Below are 24,370 nucleotides of genomic sequence, written 5' to 3'. Positions count from 1 at the left end.
TGGGAAGTGAAATTGGCATTACTATTACATAAGAAACCTACCAAACACTATTCATTGTTTGGGTCCAATCAAAGGTATTATTTATCCTAGCTTCATGGTAAAATATTTTACCTGAGACTAAAGGAATAAATTAGAACTGACTATAATTTTCATACAGCAATATCTTTTCATTATGCCCATTTGGAAGCCATAAAAATAGTTTTCACCCACAGGGGTTCCATTCCAAAAACTATTAAAACCTAAATAAACACTTATTGTTTATTGTGTGCTAGACAATGGAAAAGGCAGTAAAGTAATGATACAGTTATTATTATAATTATATATAATATATATTAGATTGAGCCAAATAAGAGATTATATATATATATTATATATATATATATAATATATATATATAATAATTATATATATATGTATATATAATAAATTAGTTTACAATTTGGAGTATACCTTTCTAGAAAAAAGAAAGGCCTTCCAGGAAAAGGAAAGTACATGATAAAGGTAGATTTGTCATTACGAAAATCCATGGAAATGGTGGCTGGGTCAGGAGATCTAATTGGTGATCGGTCCACTGTTAGACCTGTAGACTGTTTGACCGGTCGCTAAGATGTGCACTGATCACCAGGGGGCAGACACTCAATGTAGGAGCTGCCCCCTGGTGGTCAGTGCGCTCCCATAGCTGGAGCACCACTCAGCTGACCTATGGAAACCAGATGCCGGGCTCACACCTAGTGAGTGTAGCTGTGGCAGTGGGAGCCTCTCCTGCCTCTGCAGCAGCACTACGAGTGGCGGCAGGCACAGCAGGGCAGGATGAGTGGGAGCAGGAGCCATGCACCTGGCCCAGGCTCCTCCCTGACTGCCTGCCCCTTCCTGCATTACTACATCCCCCAAGGGGTCCCGAATTGCGAGAGGGTGCAGGTCAGGCTGAGGGACCCCACCGGTGCACAAATCCATGCACTAGGCCTCCAGTATCTCCAGTATATATATATATATATATATATATATATATATATATATATACCCTACATTAATTAATTCTTTGTTCATTCATCCCTTCATTCAATAAATAACTTATTGAGCATTTACTAGTGTTGGGCACAATGCAATGAAGAAACACTAGCTAATGAGGCTTGGCTAGATTTGGGGAGACATCAACCTATTTTATCCTTGGAGTGAGGATTTATAACCTACACTACGTTACATAAGCAATTCCAGTTTTTGACAACAGAGGAGTCTATTCTTATTGTAGGTCACTCAAGTCCCACTAGGTTTTTCTCTCCCCAAGAAACCAAAAAACCCATATACCTGCCATGGGATTATCTTTCTAGTTCCACTCTGTTTCTACTGAACTTTTCCTAAGCCCCCAGCTATAGAAAAGGTGGTTCTCTGATGAATTCTCCAAGGGCTCTTCCTAGTTATCTGTTTCATCAAATTCTCCTATTTTCTGTCTTCCTGAGTTCTTGCTATCCCAAGACATAACTCTTCCCTTTTTTTATGTTTTTTTTCTATAGCATCAACAAAACTTGTTAATAGTTCACAAGCTGGCATTCTATGCTTCTATTTATCCAACAAAGATAATACATAGTTACAAAAACAAAACAAAACAAAACAAAACAAAGCACAGATACACAGAAAGTAGCATTTTAATTCAGAAGTCACATACAAATGTGCAGGATGGGAAGTGGGACGAGTAGGCAGAAGTGATGCTTTTTCTTTCTAGCCCAAGTTAGTTAGCATTTTCTTTTTAATATTTCATATAATAGAGCTCCAAAAACACAGAAAATAAGTTAGGTTTCAAGTTCAGGTTCAAGTTTTATTTACAAAGGGCATATTCATTGCACTCTCTGACAACCAACGTCAAGCTAACTGGAAAAATCCAGGAACAATCACAGAAAAAATAATACATGGAGTTCTTCCTCTCCGTTCACATTGTTTTAAAATTCTACCCCTAGATGGCAGTAGAAAGACTGTAATTTTTAATATGTATCATTTAGTTCTATAATAATCACTTCTGAGATAGGAGATTTGGTTAGATGGGGAAAAGAAAGAAGAAATCAAGATTCAGCAGAAAAGGTAGAATGGTGGAGGGTGGAGGGTGGAGGGAGATAGAGAAGGGTAACTGGGAGGAGGAAGAAGACAGGGAAATGGAAGGAAGATGGAGAGTGACAGGGCAGAGAAAAGAAGATGGAACAACCAAGAAGGGTACTTTGAGAAGGAGGTGTAGAAAAGAGGAGGCATGAATGGACCTAGAGGGCATTATGCTAAGTGAAATAAGTCAGACAGAGAAAGACAAATACCATAGGATTTCACTTATGTGTGGAATCTAATGAACCAAATAAATAATATAGAAACAGACTCATAGATACAGAGAACAGACTGACAGCTGTCAGAGAGAAGGGGCTTGGGGGGCTGGGTGAAAAAGGTGAAGGAATTAAGCAGTAGAAATTGTTAGTTACAAAACAGTCTCAGGAGTGCAAAGTGCAGCATAGGGAGTATGGTCAATAACATTGTGATAAATATGAATGGGGCCAGGTGGATACTTGAAGCAGGGGGGAGACCACTGTGAAGTGCACGGTTTTCTAACCACTTTGCTGTACATCTGAAACTAATTCAGAATAATACTGACCGTAAACTGTAACTGAAAAATAAAATTAGAAAAAGAGAGGATAGAGAAAAGAGGCGGAGTTAAAGGTCAGAGAACTACAGTACCGTCTCTTTCAAACTTTCTGGACAGGAGTCGTAGTAAGAAATATAAATCTCAATATGGCTCAGCATACACACATACACACCCCCCCCCCACTCTCACGGTACCTATCTGCATGTAGTATATAAATAGGGTGCTGCACATAAGTTTCATAATACAATCTTACTTGGGAGATACTATCAGATATTTTTAATCTATCTCATTCTCTTTAATTTCTTTCAAACTGCTGATTATGAGCTACTAAATTGATTTCAAGACTCACTAACAGAAAAATAACCCACAGGGCAAACAATATTGTTTTAGTGTCTTGTACACTAAAGTTGGCTTTTAAGAGGAGTTTTTTGGTGTTTTTTTTTTAAATCATCCTAGCTCATACTAGTCGACATTCTTGGTCATATCATCAGCTGTAAAACATTTGTTGAATAAATGAACTAATTAATGGAAGAAAAAAGCAAATGAAGCCACCTGGTCATGAATAACATATAATTGGCCAATGATCAAAGTAGTATGTCGCCCACATAAAGGTGGCTGGAGGAAAAATAGAGTATGTGATTATTACCCTGTAAATTAGTAGCTGTTCTTTTATTTATTGGATAGACAAGTATCAACTTGTTCTTTTCTAAAGACTACAAAGCAGAATACCAGTTAATCAAATTCTCCCTTAAAAATGGAAAATAAACATTAAAATTTTGTAATAAAAATGGGAAAATAAGCAGACAGAAAGAGCCGAGAGAACAGTAACAGTTTAGAACAGAAAAAAAAAAGAGCTATTATTAAGGGAATAAGAAAAAATAGGGACCAGAAATCACAGCCAGAGAGTTGTAAATAATTAAAAAGCCAATAAAAATAGTGCTGGCAATGATTCTAAGACGAAGTTTCACTCTTGGATCTTATATTCTTGTTTTTTTATTTGCTCCTTCCAGGTATTAAAAGTTATTGGGTAAAATGCCCATTTGCTAAATATAGGTGTGTGTACTTATCTCCAATACCCCGAAGTATGTATGTCCAATTATCATCAAAGTAATCCTATAAATACCTGTGATCTAATATTTAAAATAAGAATTTCCTTGTAGCATAACAGTACTGTTACTATTTCAAATTAGAGGCTTTATATTTGATTAGAACATTATTTCAGGAGAGTAAAAATATATTAATAATAAATTAAACTACAAAGGAAACAAAAGATATTATGTTCCAAAATCCAATATATAATGTTCAATGCCTTAAATATTATCAGAGAAAACTTTTCAGGTGTGGTAAAAATGAATATAGAGATCACTATATTAGAACACTTTATTAGTTACATATCTCATTTAAGTATGTATTTGTGTAAACATAAATTTTTTATTATAGGAGAAACTTGTCCTAACAAAATAAATTGGTGTGATAGGTTATCACTTTATAACAGAGTGGACATAAAGTTCACTTTATTAACTTCCTGCTTTAGCTACTCTATTCAATAAATAGATTTGTCTCTTGTCTGTACCTTCATTTCCTTAAGTAATATCTACCTATGAATGAAATATCATCTCTCTCATAATGTCGATCCTCTTTCATGGCCATCCTTTCCTTTTTGCTTTTGTACTTTTATTTACTCTTTAACTGTATGGGGAGGCGTGGGGAGGGGGGGGGGACCAATCAGATTCACTCCTGCACTTTTTACAGTTTCCACGGAGCTCACCTAGTGTTTTATCTTTTCTGCTAATTCTTTTAGAAAAATGCAATTTCTGTCTCCTCTCTGAGCCAGTTATTATCAAATTTTAGAACTAAACCAGTTTATGCCAAATGAAGCAGAAGAATCAATAGACTGAAGATATTTCAGATAGATAAGAGCATAAGAAGCCAGTTTTTTGGTGGTCTCTACTTAAATTCTTGTGCATGCTCAGAAGTAAAAAAAAAAAAAATACAGATAGGTTTTCCACTCCATGTTGAAAATCAGGTAAAAAAAAAACAAATGATTACTGTGTCTATATAAAATAAAATTTTTCTCAACTCCTATTTAAAATTCAATTTTTCATCAATATTGGCTGACTGCCTTTCTCACTATTTAACAAGTTCCTGTCTTTGTTTTATAAGGATAGAGGTACACTCAGGTCCTACCAAAGTCTACTTTTAAAAAGAATAAACCAAAAAAGTCAGCAATTCTCCAGTTCCACATCCCACTAAACAACATAAAAAAAAGAAATAACATAACTAGGTGGACAGTTGATAAAAATCAAATTCAGAATTAAAATATGAATCTATACCTAGTAGTTATCATACTTAAGCATAAGTATAAGAATACATTTACCAAAGGAAGCTGAGGTAGTTCAATCACTCAAGAAGCAAAGACAACCATGCACATAAGCACAGGTCAGCTGCCCTGGACTATTCTGGCAATATGGAGAGATGACACCAGGATCCCAGTGAATAGTGAACTAAAAGAGGACAGTCATGCGTAAGGTAGACAGAAGCAGCAAGTCAGTGACAAAGTGAATTGAGGTGTTCAATAAAACATCATTACCATCAAATGGGAAACCTAAGAGCAGAAGAAAACTGCTGAATCAAATTTAGACCTGAAATGGAGAGTTTCATGGGAGCAAAACTACAGTTGTATTCAATGGTCAGGAGCTAACTCCAAGCAGCTTTGCAGCAATCACTACCATAACCATATTGCCTTTCATGAATATAAATGGCATAGGACTAAAACCATGTGTGTTGCTCCTTCCTCTAGGCTGCTGAGCAATCTAACAGTCTGGAGGAAGAAAACGAGTGTATTACAGATTTGCTCATGGCCACATCCCTTTGAAACTCCTGAATGAATGCCGTGAAAATAAGACTATATTTTTGGAGGATTCTTCATCACTTCATCTAAATATACTAAGGAAACAACATTCTTTTAAAGGAGATGACCAAAGCCATGCCCAAGTGGGGTTGGTTTCCAGACAACAGTATCAATATACTATTGTCAGATATCCTGGAAAAAATGTAATTTATACTCAAGGACCTAATCACATATAAATAAGTTTTAAGTCAGAAATAATGCACTTACGGCCATAAGTTATTTGTCAAGTATGACACCATACAATAAAAAGTCTTAATACAATCAATGTTTTTGTTTGCATTTCCATGGGCTTCTGGGGTTGCATTCCCATGAGAGGATATGTACTGCGTAGGCATCTGAAGCTGAGCTCATCCCTTCAGGTAACAGTCAGGTGATGGGTTTGGGTGGCTAAGGAGAAAACAGTAACAGGGAAAAAGGGAAAATAACAGATCATCTGCATAACCTAATAAAAAAGAATGGGATAGTGATCAGAATAAATTGGGCAACAGTGAAATACTCAGGTGGATGCACCAGACTTTTCAGTTCTGACTGTTTCAAAACCATCACTCAATCACTCCTTTGATCAAGTCTCATTTCTGGGCATCGAGGGAATATTCCTCCGGCTACATGAAGACAGAACTAGCTCAGGTATGGAAGGGAAGATATAATTCCTTTTTTGTTTTGTTTTGTTTGCTCTTTAGTTGGATTTTCACAGACTATTATGGTATTGACCTTTAAGTATTTTCAATTTCCCAAATGTGGTATCTATTAATACTCAAATGTAAAAATGTCTTTAAATAACAAATATAAATTATTTGGGGTTAATTTTTTGTTTTTATTTATTTTTTTAAATAAATTTTACTGATTTTTTACAGAGAGGAAGGGAGAGAGATAGAGAGTTAGAAACATCGATGAGAGAGAAACATCAATCAGCTGCCTCCTGCACATCTCCTACTGGGGATGTGCCTGCAACCCTGGTACATGCTCTTGACCGGAATCGAACCTGGGACCTCTAAGTCCGCAGGCCGACGCTCTATCCACTGAGCCAAACCGGTCTCGGCTTAATTTTTTGTTTTTAATGAATTCTCTATACTCCACTAGGTCAGTGCTTGGCAAACTCATTAGTCAACAGAGCCAAATATCAACAGTAGAACGACTGAAATGACTTTTGAGAACCAAATTTTTTAAACTTAAAGTATATAGGTAGGTACATTGTTATTAACTTAATTAGGGTACTCCTAAACTGACCTTTGCTAAAAACATCATCAATCTGATTGAGGTACGTTCGCTGAGGTCGACCCCTTCCAACTCTTCCAGCCACACTCGTCTTGTATACTTTTTTCAGACAGACGAGTGTGGATGGGAGAGTTGGAAGGGGTCGACCTCAGGGAACGTACCTCAAAACAATGTACCGCCCCGGCTCTGTGTATCCGGAGGCCCACCTGCGCCGCAACTCCTGTCGCCCGACCAACCGACACACCCCCACTTCTTCTAATGCCACTTCTTCAAAATAGACTCGCCCAGGCCGATAACCAACTTCTGCGCATGGGCCATGAAGTTTCAATTGCACTGTACGTGCGCACCCGCACGTGGTATTTTGTGGAAGAGCCACACTCAAGAGGCCAAAGAGCCGCGGTTTGCTGACCACTGCGAGAAATGTTTGATCTCATAGATATAAGTTAAGTCTAGTATCATACTTATAATTCTCAATAGAACCAAAATTTTACTGAATTTCTGTTGGATTTTCATTGTTTCTAGATTAGCTTCTGTCTTCACATTTTCTTTGATTTTCCTAAATATTTGTCAATCCAACTAAATTATTTTAGAATCTGTGTGAATTACTACAAGATGCAGCTTACTTCCACAGTACAAGCAACTAACGTGAAATTAAAGACTTTGCTTCTACAATTCTTTCCTCTCTAGAATTAACCATTTCCACGTATCTACTGGATTATTCTTGACAGAATACAAATATGCTATACTATCCCCCTTTTTTTTACTACCCCCCTCTTAAAATCTTTCCCTTGAGAGCTTAAAAGTCTCCCCAGCTATCACTCATTCCTCCACAACTCTTTCCAGCAAAACTACTCCAAAGAGCTGTCTAGACTTTCAGACTCCCCTCTCTCACCTCCCATCTGACACATTCACTTCAGTCAGTCTTTGTCCTGCCAGCCCACCCCACCCAGTGCTCAATTCTTAGTCCTTACTGTACTTGGTCCCATAGCAGCTTTTGATACAATCGATGGCTCCCTCCTTGAAACATTCTCTTCACTTGCATTCGCTTTAGCTCTCTTCCTCTTTCCTCACTAGCGGATCACAGAAAGGACAGGAGGGAGGACGGGAAACCCTAAACACTCCTACCCTTCCATTAAGACAAGAACAACTTTGCTTGTGATGTAAGACCCTCTATGTTTTCGGGTATTAAATATATGTAAAAGGTAATGAAAATCTGTGAAAACTACCAAACACTTCCCCAGGCTGGACAGAAATTCCTTTATGAGGTAAAAATAATAACCCCTTAGGGTCTAGTTTATAAATAACAAGTTTCAGGTTGCTTAGTAACAAAACTTGGGCCAGACCAGTCTACTGGTTGCTCCTTCTAGATCAGGGATGGCGAAGCTTTTGAGCTCGGCATGTCAGCATTTTGAAAAACCCTAACTTAACTCTGGTGCTGTGTCACATATAGAAATTTTTTGATATTTGCAACCATAGTAAAACAAAGATTTATATTTTTGATATTTGTTTTATATATTTAAATGCCATTTAACAAAGAAAAATCAACCACAAAATGAGTTCACGTGTCACCTCTGAAGCCTTCCACTTCTCACTCTGAGGGGCTACTATTTCGTCCTTTTGGTATCAAGCAATAATAATAATAATAATAATAATAATAATAAAGAGTCTTCCTTGGGAGACCTTCTATGACATCCTCCCTCTTACAGCTCTAGTCTAAATTGTTGACTGTACCTTCCAGAACAGCATGCCGTTTTTCTTCTTATCACATATTACATTTGAGGCCCAACTGAGATATGTTGGTACCCTGGGCTAGCTAACAACCTGCCATTCTTTAGATCAATATTCTTTAAATACTTAGCTGGGCTGAGGTTTGTCCTCATTTCATATCCTTTTGTTCTTAGTCAAGCATATCCATGTGGAAGTTTTACCCCACATTCCCAAACCCTAACCACACCTTCCGAGCAACACAGTAAAAACATTTCTCCCAACCATCTATAGCACCCTCTGTGAAAAAACTGTTGTCACATACCACTTTCTCTATCTGCAATTATAATTAAACTCTGTCCTGGGAAAATCCATGGCTAGTCTACGTTTTCAACCAATTCTGTCTACAATTACCAGTTATTTGTACAATTTTCTATTTTATGTTGATATCTGGTAATAGACTATAAACATTCAGATAGAAAAGGCATCTGTTTTGTTCAACATTGTATCCCTGGTGCCAAAAAAAATGCCTAATACATGATAGACACTCAGTAAGTGCTTGAATAACAAATTATTCAACCCATAAGCTATATTATTTTAGACATGAATGTGTCTATCAAAAGTCCTTTGTATAATGTGACATAGAGAATTTACTTCTCTACCAGAGACCAGATATGTTATACCAACCTTAAAAATTATTAGCCAGTATAATCAGTGACATTTATTGGCATTAGTTTTCTATTTTCATTATCAGCATTTTGAAAACTCAACTCCTTTGCCGTATTTTCTTTTGCTCATCCATACCAAATACACAAGTCCTAAGTGGGAATGGAAATAGGGGATCCCTTTATCACTCAGGCATTTCATTGCTGGCCTAATGCCCAACTGCATATGTGCAAAATAAAGACTTAAGGAACTACCGAAATACCCTTTCCTTTATTCATTTTGGGAGGTAGGCAGACTTCCTCCACTGGACACTTTTAGCATCATCTAGTTAATCAGTTAAACAATAAAAAACTTATAAAATACTGCAGCAATATTTGTAGAATGTGGCGATTATAAAAACTTAATATCAACTAATAAAAACAGAAAATATGGGGTGTTTCCAGACAATTTCTCATCCTAAACTCTCATCCCTTATAATCTGTTGTAGTAAAAACTTTGAGAGGCATTTCTGTACCAACTTCTAGGGAGCACTTTTTCATTTTTAAATTCAGGAAGTTTTTATTTCCCCCAACTTCCTGTTTTTACAAAATAGAGAAAAACATTTTGAACATTATTGCTCTGTGTGTTTGAGAGGGGAGATAATAATTATAAATAACTGCACACATGTATGGGTGGCTGAGTAATGCTAGACATTTATACAGAAGCTCTTGCTTAATCTTTCTAAGAATCTTCAAGGATCGATCATGTTTTTAATCCCATTTTATCACTAAAGAAAAGAAAGATTAGTGAGACTAAATAACTTTCCTAAATCCAAAGCTGTAAAGGAGAGACCCAGAATTCTAACTCATGCCTTCTTGATTCCAAATCCCACGCACCTAATGCCCCCATCACAGTCCAGTGTGTTTATGGCTATATATTCAATTTTTATATAAGAAAACTTTTGAGTAAACAACACTAAATATAACTAACAAATATACTCATGTAGAGAACAAATTACAGCCTGAGTTTTAATAAAGTTTTTCTGCAAAGATATATTTTCCAGAAAATTAAATTTTGGCATTTTGGCAATATGCTTTATAATTCACTTTAAATAAAAATACTCTCACCTGTAAAAAATGATAATGGTAAATAAAAGAGATATCTCTTTTTTCCTTCATTAGTGCACCAAAATTATAAAGAAGTCATGAACAATGTTAAAATCAATCAATTTCAGAATAAAAGCAATATTTCCTTTAAGTGGTATCAGACAAAGAATGGATTCTATGTTCTATGGTATACACATACACACAGATCTATAATAATAAAAGTGTAATATGCTAAATAGACTGGACATCTTTCTGGAGGAAGCCAGGGCTGTGAGGGAAGCCCAGGTCCCATGTGCCTGCTTTTGGCCAGAGGGAGGCCTGGATCCCAGGTACCGGAGGGAAGCCGGTGCCAGCAGCCAGGGGAAGGAAGGCCTACTCTTGCATGAATTTCATGCATCAGCCTCTAGTATAAAATAATGTAACATGCAAGATTATATTTTTGTCATTTGCTAATGCCTATTTCTTAAAAAATATATATAAAAATATCTATAATTACTGTGCTGTACACCTGAAACTAATACAAAATAATATTGAATGTAACTTTAATTTTCAAAAATAAAAACAACAGAAGGAATTGGACAGTTTTAATAGATATGGAATAAGTTGGGAGAAAATAAAGTCCAAAATACAATGTGGAAAAATCTATAATTATAAAAGACCAGAGGACTGGTGTACAAAATTCGTGCACTGTAGAGGAGGGTCCGTCATCCTGGCCTGTGCCCTCTTGCAGTCTGGGACCCCTTGGGGGATGTCTAGGACCCCTCGCTCCTTACCACCCACCTGCTCGCTGCTCCTTAGCAGAGGTGGGAGAGGCTCCTGCCAACGCCGCTGCGCTTGCCAGCCGTGAGCCTGGCTTCTGGATGAGCGGCCCTCCCCGTGGGAGAGCACTGACCACCAGGGGGCAGCTCCTGAGTTGAGTGTCTGCACCCTGGTGGTTAGTGCACATCATAGCAACCGGTCATTCTGGTTGCTCCACCATAACAGTCGCTTAGGCTTTTATTATATGGACCAGTAGCCCTGCACACGAATCTGTGCGCCAGTAGGTCGCTGATGCCCTCCTGTAGCTCTCCACCCACTGGCCCGCCCTCCTGTAGCTCCCCCTGCCCCCCCATAGCTTGTTGCCCTGACCTCTCCTGTAGCTCTCTGCTTTCCGCTTGCTTGCTGCCCGGCCCCCTCCTGTAGCTCTCTGCTGCCCACTTATAGCCAGTAGGTCACTGCCACCCTCCTGTAGCTCTCCGCTCCTTCCCTGCCCTCCTGTAGCTCCCCCCGAGGCCCCCTCATAGCTTTCTGCCCTGCCCCCTTCTGTAGCTCTCCGCAACCCGCTTGTACCTGGCTGGCCCACCCTCCGCTGATCTGTGATCTGGTCGTGACACACTTGGTCGTTACACCTCGCGTAATGGCTAATTAGCATATTCCTCTCTTATTATATAGGGTAATAAATACCTCATGTGTCATCAGTTATGTTATTCAAATCTATTAGTTCATTCTGTTCAAAAGTATAAGTAATATCAAAGAGGGTTCAGCTTAACTAAAATCCATAAAAAGGCTCCCTACTCACTCTTTCTTCTAGCTATTCATGAAGAGGATGGTGGAACTAGTTCCTGGCCTTTGCCCATAAAAGCACAAAAAGGAAATTGTCAGTAAGTATAGTATACTTCTCAAGATCGCAGCCTAAAATCTCTGATTGCTATGAGTCATGAGATTTTTCACTTGGTAAAACGTGGAAGGTAAAATGTATTTCATGTGCTACGAAAAAAGTCATAGCACTACTCAGGAACACTAATTTGCCAAAAGTGAATGCACAGCTCTGTAGTATATGTTTGCAAAAATTTCTCTAAGTACACAATCCAATGTTATTCCTACGCATTGAAGCTGGCCTTACATAACAGCCTAAATATCCAGGTTTACTAGCATTTATGAGAAGGCAATGTTTTATGTATTCATCAATCATCTTTTAATTATAGGCCAGTGATGGCGAACCTATGACACACGTGTCAGAGGTGACACGTGAACTCATTTCTTTGGTTGATTTTTCTTTGTTAAATGGCATTTAAATATATAAAACAAATACCAAAAATATAAATCTTTGTTTTACTATGGTTGCAAATATCAAAAAATTTTTATATGTGACACGGCACCAGAGTTAAGTTAGGGTTTTTCAAAATGCTGACATGCCGAGCTCAAAAGGTTCGCCATCACTGTTATAGGCCTCAATAGTAATACGGTACTCAAAGGAAAAATACAACATAAAGTCTTAATCCGTCATTTCAAAGTTCTGAAGACAAAATATATACATTTGTATTCAGTTTAAAAGGGAATGAATCAATGATCATAGGCATTTTACATTTCTATAGAAGGGTTGCTTACTTTAGATTAATGGGAAGGGAAAAAGAAAAATCCCAAACATGATGCTGTTACAAGTTCGTTCTAATAAATTGTGGAAAAAAAGAACTTAGAAAAAGATAAATAACTTCATGCTCAGCTATAAACTATCATATATAGTTAACTCTATTATTATTATTATTATTATCATTATTATTATTAAAGTCATGTAGCAAAGTATCTTCCTGCCTTCTAAACCCCAGAGGGAATATTAATATTGCATGTTGAAATATTTCCATCATACTGAGCCATCTTGCTATTTAAAATAATAACTTAAGATATATATATATATATAAAGATAAGAACTCAAGCTACATGATAATTTTGTAGCCAAACACCTAACTTTAAAATTCTTTTAATGGCCACTTAACAAGTTACTTAAAAGTGAATGATCAGATTTCAAGCATTACAACTTCATGGCATTTTAAATCATTGTCATCCAAGTAAGTTCCAATCTGAAAAACTGCAAGAAGAAACATCCTGATTCACTCTTTAAAAATTTCTCAATGGAAAATTTCTATGAGTGATTTATGCATTTACACTTATAAGCAGTTACTCTATAGATTGCCCTTTCCATCTGGGTATTTGCAGGTAAACGTTATTTTGCAAATTTAAAGATTTGAATTCTGACATTAAATGACTTGATACATAAAATATATAGTAAGTAACATTGAATTGTATACCTCTGTAAACCTGAGTTTAGTTCTTGCTCTCAATGGCTCTGTGCTGGACACAGAACTCGTTTGGGTGTAGTGTATTGGATGTGATTTAGGGTCCGCTCACTGAATAAAAGAAGAGTGACCTCTAGTGCTGAAATAAATCGAGGCTTCACTTGTGTCCCTTACCTTTGCCATGACTTCTCCCATCCTCCAAAAGCGGCACTACAATAGTGTTGTTCACATTTCCAGGTGATCGCACGGCTGTGTAGACAACAGGCACCGACTGTACCACCACGGGGATGCGGTGAACGTGACTCAGTTTGTTAGACTGTAAATTCATGGGACTTGACGGTGGTACAGGATGGATAATGTGCAAAAACTGCTGGCCTCCTACACCAGATGCCGAGGCAACAAGGGGCCCTGGAGTTAATACTGTTGACGAAGATGATGCTGAAGATACTGATGTTATAACAGTTGGGGAGGAGGCTGGACGACTAGAAGACGATGAAGAGGTTGAAGTTGAAGAAGGTGAGGAGGCAGACGCTGTCATGGAAACTGGGGAGGATGAAACGGCTGTGGGGGATGTCCTGGCTTTGTTGATAGACAAGTCCACTGGCTCAGTTTGTGTTTGGAAGTGATCTACAGATAATGAGTCCTCCGGGGGCTCCCCTTTCACATTATTTAACAACAGAGGAACAGCTTCCATATCGGGGTAGTTGTGGACGTTTGGAGACTGTGGGGAGAAAAAGGGAACACACATTTATCTTTGTTGGTCACACATTTTAATAGATGCAAGATTTTTACTGGAATGATTATTAATGTTTCTCTTATAGCTATGAGACATTAATCTGTTCCCCAAATATTTCAAGGATTGCTCTGAGCCAATTGTGATTAAAGTTGAGAGTACAAAAGTACCAGACAGAGTAACATAGGCCTCTGCTATAAAGACACTTCCATCCTGTTGGGAGAGACAGGCAGAGCCGTTAAAATCCAGTGAAATAAGTGTGTTATGGAGGAGGAAGGAGGACATAGGAACTAATAGTGAACAGCATTATATAGAAAATGTTCTAAAAGACAAGTTCAGTATGTAAAGCATTACCTACTTAAAACTATAAATACAACCTATTTAATTAAAAACATTCATTTTGTTGGTTTTACCCATTCTTCATTTATGAGTCTCAATTTCCTCAGTTATAAACTAATAGAATTCTGATTAGATAACCGTAAACATCATTCCAGCTCTAGGTTCCACAATTTTACCATCTAACGCTTATCCAACATTATCATAATCTGGAGGCATAGTGTTACCTGGCAATGATACTGGGAAAACTTTCATGTTTGCTGAAAAAGATACCGTACAATTCTCATGAGCATTAATACAAATCATTTCTAACAATCAGATTATAACTTAGTGATGACAACATTTTTTCTCGAAATAATTTACACAACTACTAGAATATACCTTTCAGAAAATAATCATTTCAGGGAAAATATTTTTTCTGGAAATTTTAAATGGTCTATCTTGTTTAACTTAAGATAATGATAATAATTTGACCAAATTCAATTTAATTCTTTTAATGTTTTTTTAAAATGTTTTTATTGATTTGGGAGAGAGGAAGGGAGGAAGGGATGGAGAGAAAGGGGGTGGGGGGGAGAGAGAGAGTGAGAAAGAATGAGTCTCATGGATGTTAGAGAGAAACATCAATGGGCTGCCTTTCATATGTGCCCAACCAGGGATCAAACATGTGCCTTGACCGGGAATCGAACCCGCAACCTTTCATTGTATGGGCTGACAACCAACTGACCCACCTGGCCAGGGCTCATTCTTTTAAGTTTTAATGAGCAAATTTTAATAATAATAATAATAATAATAAAAGACTCCAAGATTTTACCCAGACTAATGGACGCAGCATTTTATTCCTGGGCATTAATATAATTTATATACTCAATTACTCATAAATTCAACAAGTATTTATTGGATGCCTACTTCCGAGGCCCATGATGGCTCAAGCATTCACTTGGCACGTGTCAGCCTTAACGGAGAGTTTTTAGCTAACTTGACCAGGCTAATATAGACATTATTGTTCTATTATATGAAAACCAAAAACTCTTTTCCAGCTTCATTTTGGTATCAGAACAACAATGCCTAAAGATATATTAAATTGGTACATTTCATTGTAAAAGATTTTGGTTTGCTATTTCCCAAAAAACTTGAACATACATTTACAGGAACAAAACACGTTTCTTAAAATTTCCCTTTATAGAATATAAATTATACCTCCATTCAGAACATATAATAGGCATTGGTGTAAGGGAATTTTATCTTGCAACAATGGTACCAGATCAACTAAAAAGGGGAAATGAATTGATGTTTTATTGTTGTTGGGTTTTTTTTTTTTTTGCTTCTAAGATAACATGATTACTGACCTACAGAAAGATAAAATTAAAAAACATAAAAATGAATCACCCAAAATATTTCGTGCATGAAATTCTAAATAACAAGATTTCATTTATGTGCTGAAACTGAGAAATAAGTTTTAATCTTCTCAGACATTAAGAAACAAAACAAAATATGAACACCATAAACAACTACTTTTATAAAAAGCTGTTATCATTATCCAGTGTTCTAACTAGAACATTTTTTCAATTGGTTCCCAGCATTATCTCCTAATTTCTTTGTAGGACATTATGTTTCTCATTAGTATGTTATAGCCACATAGAAATCCTGTTATTTTATGAAAGGTTGCTTTCATAAAACATCTCAAATGACTTATCATTATAATTATAAAATCTGTCATTAAGCCTATGTTATCAAATACTTTTGACTTCAGATATAGTCTTGATTAAATTTTCTCTTTGTACTGTATTAAGACACTAGAGGCCCAATGCACAAAATCCGTGCATGGCACAGGGGGGAGGAGGGGAGGGGGGAAGGGTCCCCTCAACTCAGCCTGCATCCTGTCCTATCTGGGACCCCTTGGGGGATCCAGCCTAAACCAGCAGTCGGACATCCCTCTCACAATCCTGGACTACTGGCTCCTAATTGCTCACCGGCCTACCTGCCTGATCGCCCCTAACTGACCCCCTACTGGCCTGGTCGCCCCTAACTGCCCGCCCCCCCCCGCTGCCAGCCAGGTTACCCCCAACTGCCCCGCCCAGCAAGCCTGGTTGCTCCTAACTGACCCCCCGCCAACCTGGTCACCCCTTACTACCCCCCCCTGCTGACCTGTTTTCCCCCAACTGTCCACCTCTGCTGGCCTGGTTGCCTCTAACTACCCCCCTGCCAGCTGGGTCACACCTCACTGCCCCCCCCCCACCAGCCTAATCACGCCCTACTACCCCCCCCCCCCACTGGCCTGGTCGCCCCCAACTGGCCCCCTCTGCCAGCCTGGTTACCCCTAACTACCCTCCCCTGCTGGACTGGTTGCCCCCAACTGTCCCCCCCTGCTGGCCTAGTCGCTCCTCATGGCTCCCCCACCCCCACAGGCCTGGTCACCCCACACAGCCTGTTGTTCAGTCATTTGGTCATCCTTCATTAACCCCCCTGCCGGCCTGGTCATAGGCAGCCATCTTGTGAGGGTGTGAGGGTGAATTTGCATATTACCTCTTTATTATATAGGATATTCAAAATTCTAATTTTGGAAATAGTGACCACTTCCATCACACATTATTCTCCTCAAGTATCTACTTACACACAAGCTTCCTACATAGGTTTACAAACCAAGGGCTGAGATGTAATTCACCATTATAGAAACATTTCATAAAGTAAACAGAAGACTACTTTAGCAAATTATGGCAATACAGAAGGTGAAACATACAGAGCTTCTTTGTAAAGAGATGGCTTCTAAGGCATCAAGCTTCCCTGAGCTTTGTAACTGGCTTAGAATTCCCCAGATTATGAACAGGAGTCCATCCTTTGAAGGTACCTGCTTAGTCCCTCAACAGGAAAAATATTTACTCTTAAAGCTGTTTTACAACACCAGAAGAGTGTTTCTCTTATAATTCTGTTGTATATATTAGAAAGCTATGAAAACTGTACATTAATAACCCCCAGGAGCTTTCAAAAACTTGAGCACTACATAGCTTTTGCATCAGCTTACACCCAAATATACAAAATGCTCATAAAAATTAGGAAGAGTACACCAAACCTTTCAACTACAGATTATCTTATGTGGAACCTTAGACACATTGTGCATGAATATATAAGCATAAACATCAATAGGCACATGCTGGTTCCTTTTACGTATGTAGCAATTGAAATGCAGCCAGCATGTCCAAAAATAACGCCTCATCAGCATAAAGAGGACACAATCCTTATTGTACCATTCATCTGTTTACAGTGTTGACATAATATCATATCCTCACAGTCAATACTAATCGCTTCTACAGTGAAAACGTGAAAGACAAATCCAGGTTTAGGCTGCACGTACACATACATAAAGCCCGCAATACTGCAGAACTGTCGTTTCAAAACAGCTATGGCATACTCTTGCTCTTCCTTTTAGGAAAACGACCTGAGTGAGTTGATCCTCAAATCAGTATTAGGAATTCATTTCTTCAGAAAGTGGAACACTGAAATGGACTGGTTCTGAGGTTTGAATCCATGAATGTGTAGCTACAGTGAGGTGACGGGGAACACAGGAGACAACCAAGAGAGAATGGAAGCTGAGAGAAACCAAGGGAAAACACCGAAAGGGAAATACATAGAACTTCCCTTTCACAGTTAGATGAAAGAACTATACATATTTGAGAAAGCGAGAAAAGTTATGGGTATGTTATCAGAAAACTAAGGGGTAGAGACACAGAAAAGACCAAAAATAGTAAGAAAAGTTGTAAGCTATAGCACAATGAGGAAGAGAAACTTCTGTAAAAAGAACAAATAAAGGATCCCACCCTAAAATTTTCCCTGTGTTATTAACTGGGCAATTCTTGATACAACACTGATGAACTAAGTGTCAACTAAATTTTGTTGCTTTTGCTGTTTGTTTTAAAGCTCATGAAGAGTTTTGCCTGGGAATAGTAACTTTAGCTGATTTTTCGCTGTTCATCACCCTGGTATGAAGGACATGATTCAACACTAAATTCAATATTATCTGGAAAAAACCCACACCTTTAAAGACACAAAGATTGTAAGAAAAGACTGGAATTTTGTCAAAGAGAATGAGAGTAATTTCATTTTTCAAAATATTATATGTCACTTAAAAGGGTCTACAAGTAATTTTTTAAATAATGTGTCAAGAAATAATTGTGTAAATACACACAAAAGTGCATCAAGATAAACATAACAATAGACTTCATAAAAACATGTACATGAAAACCTAAAGATAAATAGAAACAAGATTATTTTGTCACATTATTACTTTCTCCAAAAGTCTTAAAGCCCCTTTTACTCACAAAATAAATCCTATCTAATAAAAGAGAAACATGGTAATTAACATACAACAGCTACCCTTCCCATTGGCTAATCAGCGAGATATGAAAATTAACTGCCAGCCAAGATGGCGGCCGGCAGCCAGGCAGCTTGAAACTAACATGAGGCTTGCTTGCTTCAGTGACGGAGGAAACCAACGTTCCCCGCCTGCCTTGCCGGCCTCAGAGCTTGCAGTTTGAAAAATAGTTACAAATATAGAAGCTAAATAAAAGCCCAGAAACCAGCTTTCAGCAAGCTGGGATCTCAGAGCTCGAGTTATACATTGTTTCAATTATAGAACCTAAACAAACCAGATACCTGCTTTCAGCAGCTGAAGCCTCAGAGCTGGAGCCAGGCTAAAGCTGGCCCAGAATAAAAAGAAAAAAAAAAGAAAAAAAGGAGCAGTTGAGAGCTTCAGTCCCAGCCTGAAAACAGCCCTCAGCCCCTCACCCAGACTGGCCAGGCACCCTAGTGGGGACCCCACCCTGAAGGGGGTGTGACCAGCTACAAACAGCCATCACCCCCTCATCCAGGCTGTCCAGGCACCCCAGTGGGGACCCCCACCCCGATCCAGGACACCCTTCAGGGCAAACCAGCCAGCCCCACCCATGCACCAGGCCTCTATTCTATATAGTAAAAGGGTAATATGCCTCCCAGCACCGGGATCAGCGGAGCCTCGAGGCCTCCCGGCACCGGGATCAGCGTGACAGGGGTCAGCGCCCAAACCCCCTGATCGCCCTGTGGCTCTGTGTGTGACAGGGGGCGGGGCCACAACCTTCCTATCGGCCCTGCTCTGTTTCTGACAGGGGAAGGCGCCCCAACCCCCTGATCGGCCCTGCTCTGTGCCTGATAGGGGGGAGCTCCCCAACCCCCTGATCGCCCTGCGGCTCTGTGTATGACAGGGTAGAGCCATAACCTCCCCATTGGCCCTGCCCCGAATGTGAGAGTGGCGGCGCCCCAACCCCCTGATCGGCCCTGCTCTGTGGGTGATAGAGGGCGGCGCCCCAACCCCCCCCCCCCCACGGGCCCTGCTCTGTGTGTGATGGGGTAGAGCCATAACCTCCCCATCGGCCCTGCCCTGAGTGTGACAGTGGCGGTGCCCCAACCCCCTGATCGGCCCTGCTCTGTGGGTGATAGAGGGCAGCGCCCCAACCCCCTGATCGGCCCTGCTCTGTGTGTGACAGGGGGCGGTGCCCCAACTCCCCTATCAGCCATACTCTGTGAGTGACAGGGGGGAGCTCCCCAACCCCCTGATGGGCCCTGCTCTGTGCATGACAGGGGGTGGCGCCACAACCTCCCCATCGACCCTGCCTTGAGTGTGACAGGGGGCGGTGCCCCAACCCCCCAACCGGCCCTACCCTGAGCGTGACTGAGAGTGGCATTGCAACCTCCCAATCCACCCTGCTCTGTGCATGACAGGGGGCGGCGCCCCAACTCCCCAATCGGCCCTGCTCTGAGCCTGACCAAGGGCTGCACCTAGGGATTGGGCCTGCCCTCTGCCACCTGGGAGCAGGCCTAAGTCAGCAGGTCGTTATCTCCTGAGGGGTCCCAGACTGCAAGAGGGCACAGGCCAGGCTGAGGGACCACCCCTCCCCCCCCAGTGCACAAATTTTTGTGCACCGGGCCTCTAGTATTATACATAATATTCTGTGAACATATTCCTCTCAGTGATCTGGAGATTTTGTGTGAGTTTTTCTAATCACATAGTCATTTTCCTGAACAAACATTAAAATATAGCTTCACCTCTTGGCATTTTGCTGAGTGAATGTAAAAGTGAATCTAAAAGCCTCCTATGTGTTAGTACCCAGAGTAGTGGATGTGTTTCCTATAGTCATCCATTAGTATCAGTTGAATAAAAAGCATTTTTCACTCTAGTTATTTATTTTAATCACATGGAGATGTTAAAAAAAAAAAAAAAAGGAAAGTCTGAACACCTCCCTATCTTTGGAAAGCCCTTCAGAGATTATGGGTAGTCATGGTTGCGGGCCACTTAGACAATATTCTGCTAAGTGTTACCCAAGATTTAGAAGCTTGTTTTTAAATTAATGGCACCAGGGATTTTTAGAGAAGTGGCGTAAGTATGTACACACACACACTCACACACATACACAAACAGGATGTCTCCAACTATCTAACAATTCATCTGTTCATCCCTTCAGCCAGCCAGTATTTAAATAAATGTTTAAAGTTACCCTTACAAATTCTGAGATATAATTTCATGGCAGTTTTTAGAAAATATTGTAAAGTGGTTTGCCTAACATTACATAGCTCCTGGCTTGAATCTTTGTCTTATAAGCCTGTCGTGTGGCTATTATTGACAGAAAATTTGATTTGGATACAAAGGACTTAACATTCACTTATTTGCTGGCAATCTTGGTATCATCATTGAAATTCTCTAGGTTTGAGTTTATCCACCTAAAAAAAGAGTAATATTAACCCCTAGAGTGCCAGGGAGCAGGATCTCGCTCCTCCTGTCTTTTGCCAAAAGTGCCGGGAGCACTATAGTGCTCCTCCTGCAGTATCACTATTAGATGCTAGTAGTTCACTCTTTATGTCGGGGGGAAAAAAAATTTAAAGACCTTAACGCAAAATGCCTTGGCAATTTTAGCATAGTTCCTAGGATATTGGTTGGCACTCAAAGGGTTAATTCCAAACTCATACAACTGTTGTGAAGACTGAATTAAAGGTAGTGTTTTTAAGTGATAGTGAGAACAGTGAGAGTGAAGCACCTGAGTTTCCCCTCTCAGAACTAAAAATTCCAAACACACTCTCACCTACTGCTATAACTCTTAGAGTGACTTCCTTTACTGAACTCAGAGTAAGATATATTCTGATGCAGGATAATCCATCCACATAGAGGTACAGTGTTTGCCAAACACTGTATATTACAAAACTAGCTGAACAAGTAGGAATATTGTGAGCATTTTTAGATCCCACATATGATTTTAAATGAACACAATTTCTCTTAAAGTATAGAGGAAAATAATCGGAAACTATTTGTTTCTGTATTTTTTAGCTTCATTAGATTGGTCCACAGAATGATCATGTAACAGTTGATGGAATACACTGTAATTAACCGGCCTTATCTCTTGCTGCCATGATATAAATAACCTTTATCAATCCATAGTTCAGTTTGTATCCATTATAACACTATGTAAATATAGTAAAATGATTGCTTTAACAATCTTATTGTAGGATTGAAAACAGCAAAGCATTATTTGTGTTTTTTGTGTCTCAGAAACTAGTTTATATAAGTTTCACTGTCTGAATTTGTGAGTAACTGAACATGCCGTTTTTTATGGGAAGTGCTTAAAGAAACTTAGTGTGCATTGCATGTAAAAAAAGGAAAGAAACTAAATCTAGGATTCTGTATCTTGTGATCATTTGAGCATTTAAGTTATATACCATTATTTTAAGTGGAGGTACATTTTAATTAAAGAGCTGAATTCCTTTTTTTACAGGAAATGCACAGTAGGTACATACCTTAGTTTGCATGTCTTCCTTCCCAGCGTTAGTAAATGAAAGTATCAAGATATGAGCACCAGGCTTAACGCAAGCAACCTGCAACTTTGACCATTTTTTCTCTAAGTATAAATGTCACTGAAAACCCATTTGTGAATAGAGCCTGCACTTCACATTCCACTATATTGTTTTATTTTACTAAAAAGGAAAGCCTATTTTTCAAGATCGGTCTTGCATGGGCCCAGGCCCTCATGGTCATCATTTACCTTGTTTTCAGCCCAGTGGTTTTTATTCTTTACATGGTCAAGGGCAAACTCTTAAAAACAAGTGCCGTTTAAGTGTCAATTTGTAAAACTGCCGAGAAAAAAATTAAATCCAACTATACTAAAGAATGAGAGATAGAATGAGACATAAAATGTAGCTTCTCTAAAAGCATAGAGAAAGAATAAAAGGAAACAAGTAGAAATACCTTACACTGACAATCTGGAACTTGGTTTTGAAAGGATTGAATGAGTTATCTACAGCATGTAAGGGGAAGTTATTTTGAATGAATATTTAATTCAATTGCTTTATATTAATTTCTCAAGTCTTAGTTTAAGAAATGTTTGATTCTTTGAGAAAATTCAGAACATATGCATAACATAATGGACTCTGTGTGCTTTTATATATTTTTTATGCTTTCATAAATGAACTAAAAATGCTAGCCTTAAAAAAGGGTTCAGCACACACAATAATTTATTCCAAATTTTCCTTCTTTCCTAGTTATTATGCTTTTCCATTACATATTTATTTTTCAGGACTTTCATGAATCATATTATTTATGCAAAGCAATCAGAATCTATGTTTACAGTTGACTGCAATCTAAAACTGGTTAGGCACGTGCATGGGAGTTAGTATGAGGTGAGAAGGATTCTCCTATATGGCAGTAGAGGATAGAGGGGATTCTGTTTATGCATTAATAGCAGACATTCTTTTTTTTTTTTTAACTAAGGAAAATACTGACAAGCATGTCTGACATGAATATAGTGTTTATATGTTATATGCAAATACATAAATATTTAACAAATAAATAATATCACAATATAATCAGTGAATACTGAATCACACACCAACTAGATAAGAACATTGTATTCAAGATATTAAATCACTTAAATCCTATTCACCTCGTCAAATAAGATAAAAAAGTAGTATCATTAAAACACATGTCAAAAAGGAAGTCTAGGAAGTTAGTTTTGCTCCTGTTTTCTTACAACTGCTATCAAACTGAATCTAAAAAACTTACATAGGTGTCCTATAAATAAATTTTATGTTTGCAACTATATGACATTTTAGAAAAGGCAAAATTATAGAGACAGTGAAAAGATCAGTAGTTGCCAGGGGCTTGGGGGGAGTGAGGGAAGGGATGAATAAGTGAAGCATAGGGGATTTTTAGGGCAGTGAAACTCTTCTGTATGTTACTGCAATGTTGTTTACATGTCACCATGCATTTGTCAAAACCCATAGAACAGTACAACACAAAGAATGAGCCTTAATGTAAACGATGGACTCTACTTAACAATAATGTACCAATATAGGTTTGTTAAATAATTAAATGTAACAAATGTGCCACACCAATGCAAGACTTTAATAAAATGGAAACTGTTCAGCATTGAGGTGGGGTGGGTATATGGAATTCTTAGGTACAATCTGCCAAATTATTCTGTAAGTCTAAATTTGTAATAAAACATAAAGCCACTAATTACTTTCTAAAGAAAAATTGAATTCAATATTAATGCTAACAATGAGATCCATTTTTGTCTATTATTTTGTCTCCCATTCTTTGTAAAATTAATAATCCAAAACTATTTTCACAACATTTGTAAGTTATGAAAAAAGAGGCAAGTGTTATAAGCTTATCTTTTCTACCTCATGATTAAAATTTTTTGTTCTTTGGGTTTTAAATTATTATCATTCAGTGACTGATAATTTAAAATATTAATTAGAGTTTTGCTATACATTAGAGAAAAACATGTTTTATAGAGATGAAAAAGTTTATTCACCATAGTCTCACTCCAATGCCTGAAGTAATGTTCTGTGTTAGTTATATATTTTAAAATATGCAATAATGTTTACTATTATCAATTAGATTAATCTTTTCTGTTATCAGATGGAACCTGATTTTATTTCACAAAATGTTTACCAACAAGAGTTGTTATTTTTATAATGAAATTACACAGTAGTGGAATACATCAAATTTCAGAGACAACCTGACCTCAAAGA

The 24,370-nt window shown here is 38.4% G+C and overlaps 1 protein-coding gene across 2 annotated transcripts in view; it reads right to left on the bottom strand.

The window, feature by feature from the left end:
* KLF12 (KLF transcription factor 12) overlaps positions 1-24,370 on the bottom strand; it is a 442,181-nt gene that overhangs the window by 134,515 nt on the left and 283,296 nt on the right. For both annotated transcript variants that reach the window (XM_081084191.1, XM_081084192.1), the window contains exon 5: positions 13,426-13,972. In XM_081084191.1, the coding sequence (XP_080940317.1) occupies positions 13,426-13,972 (547 nt within the window). The remainder of the gene's footprint in view (positions 1-13,425; positions 13,973-24,370) is intronic.

The sequence above is a fragment of the Myotis nattereri genome (genome assembly GCF_964212035.1).
Source record: "Myotis nattereri genome assembly, chromosome: 2".
In the NCBI taxonomy this organism is placed as follows: domain Eukaryota; kingdom Metazoa; phylum Chordata; class Mammalia; order Chiroptera; family Vespertilionidae; genus Myotis; species Myotis nattereri.
The sequence above is the reverse complement of the archived record's forward strand: the minus strand, read 5'-3'. Positions and strand labels throughout refer to the sequence as shown.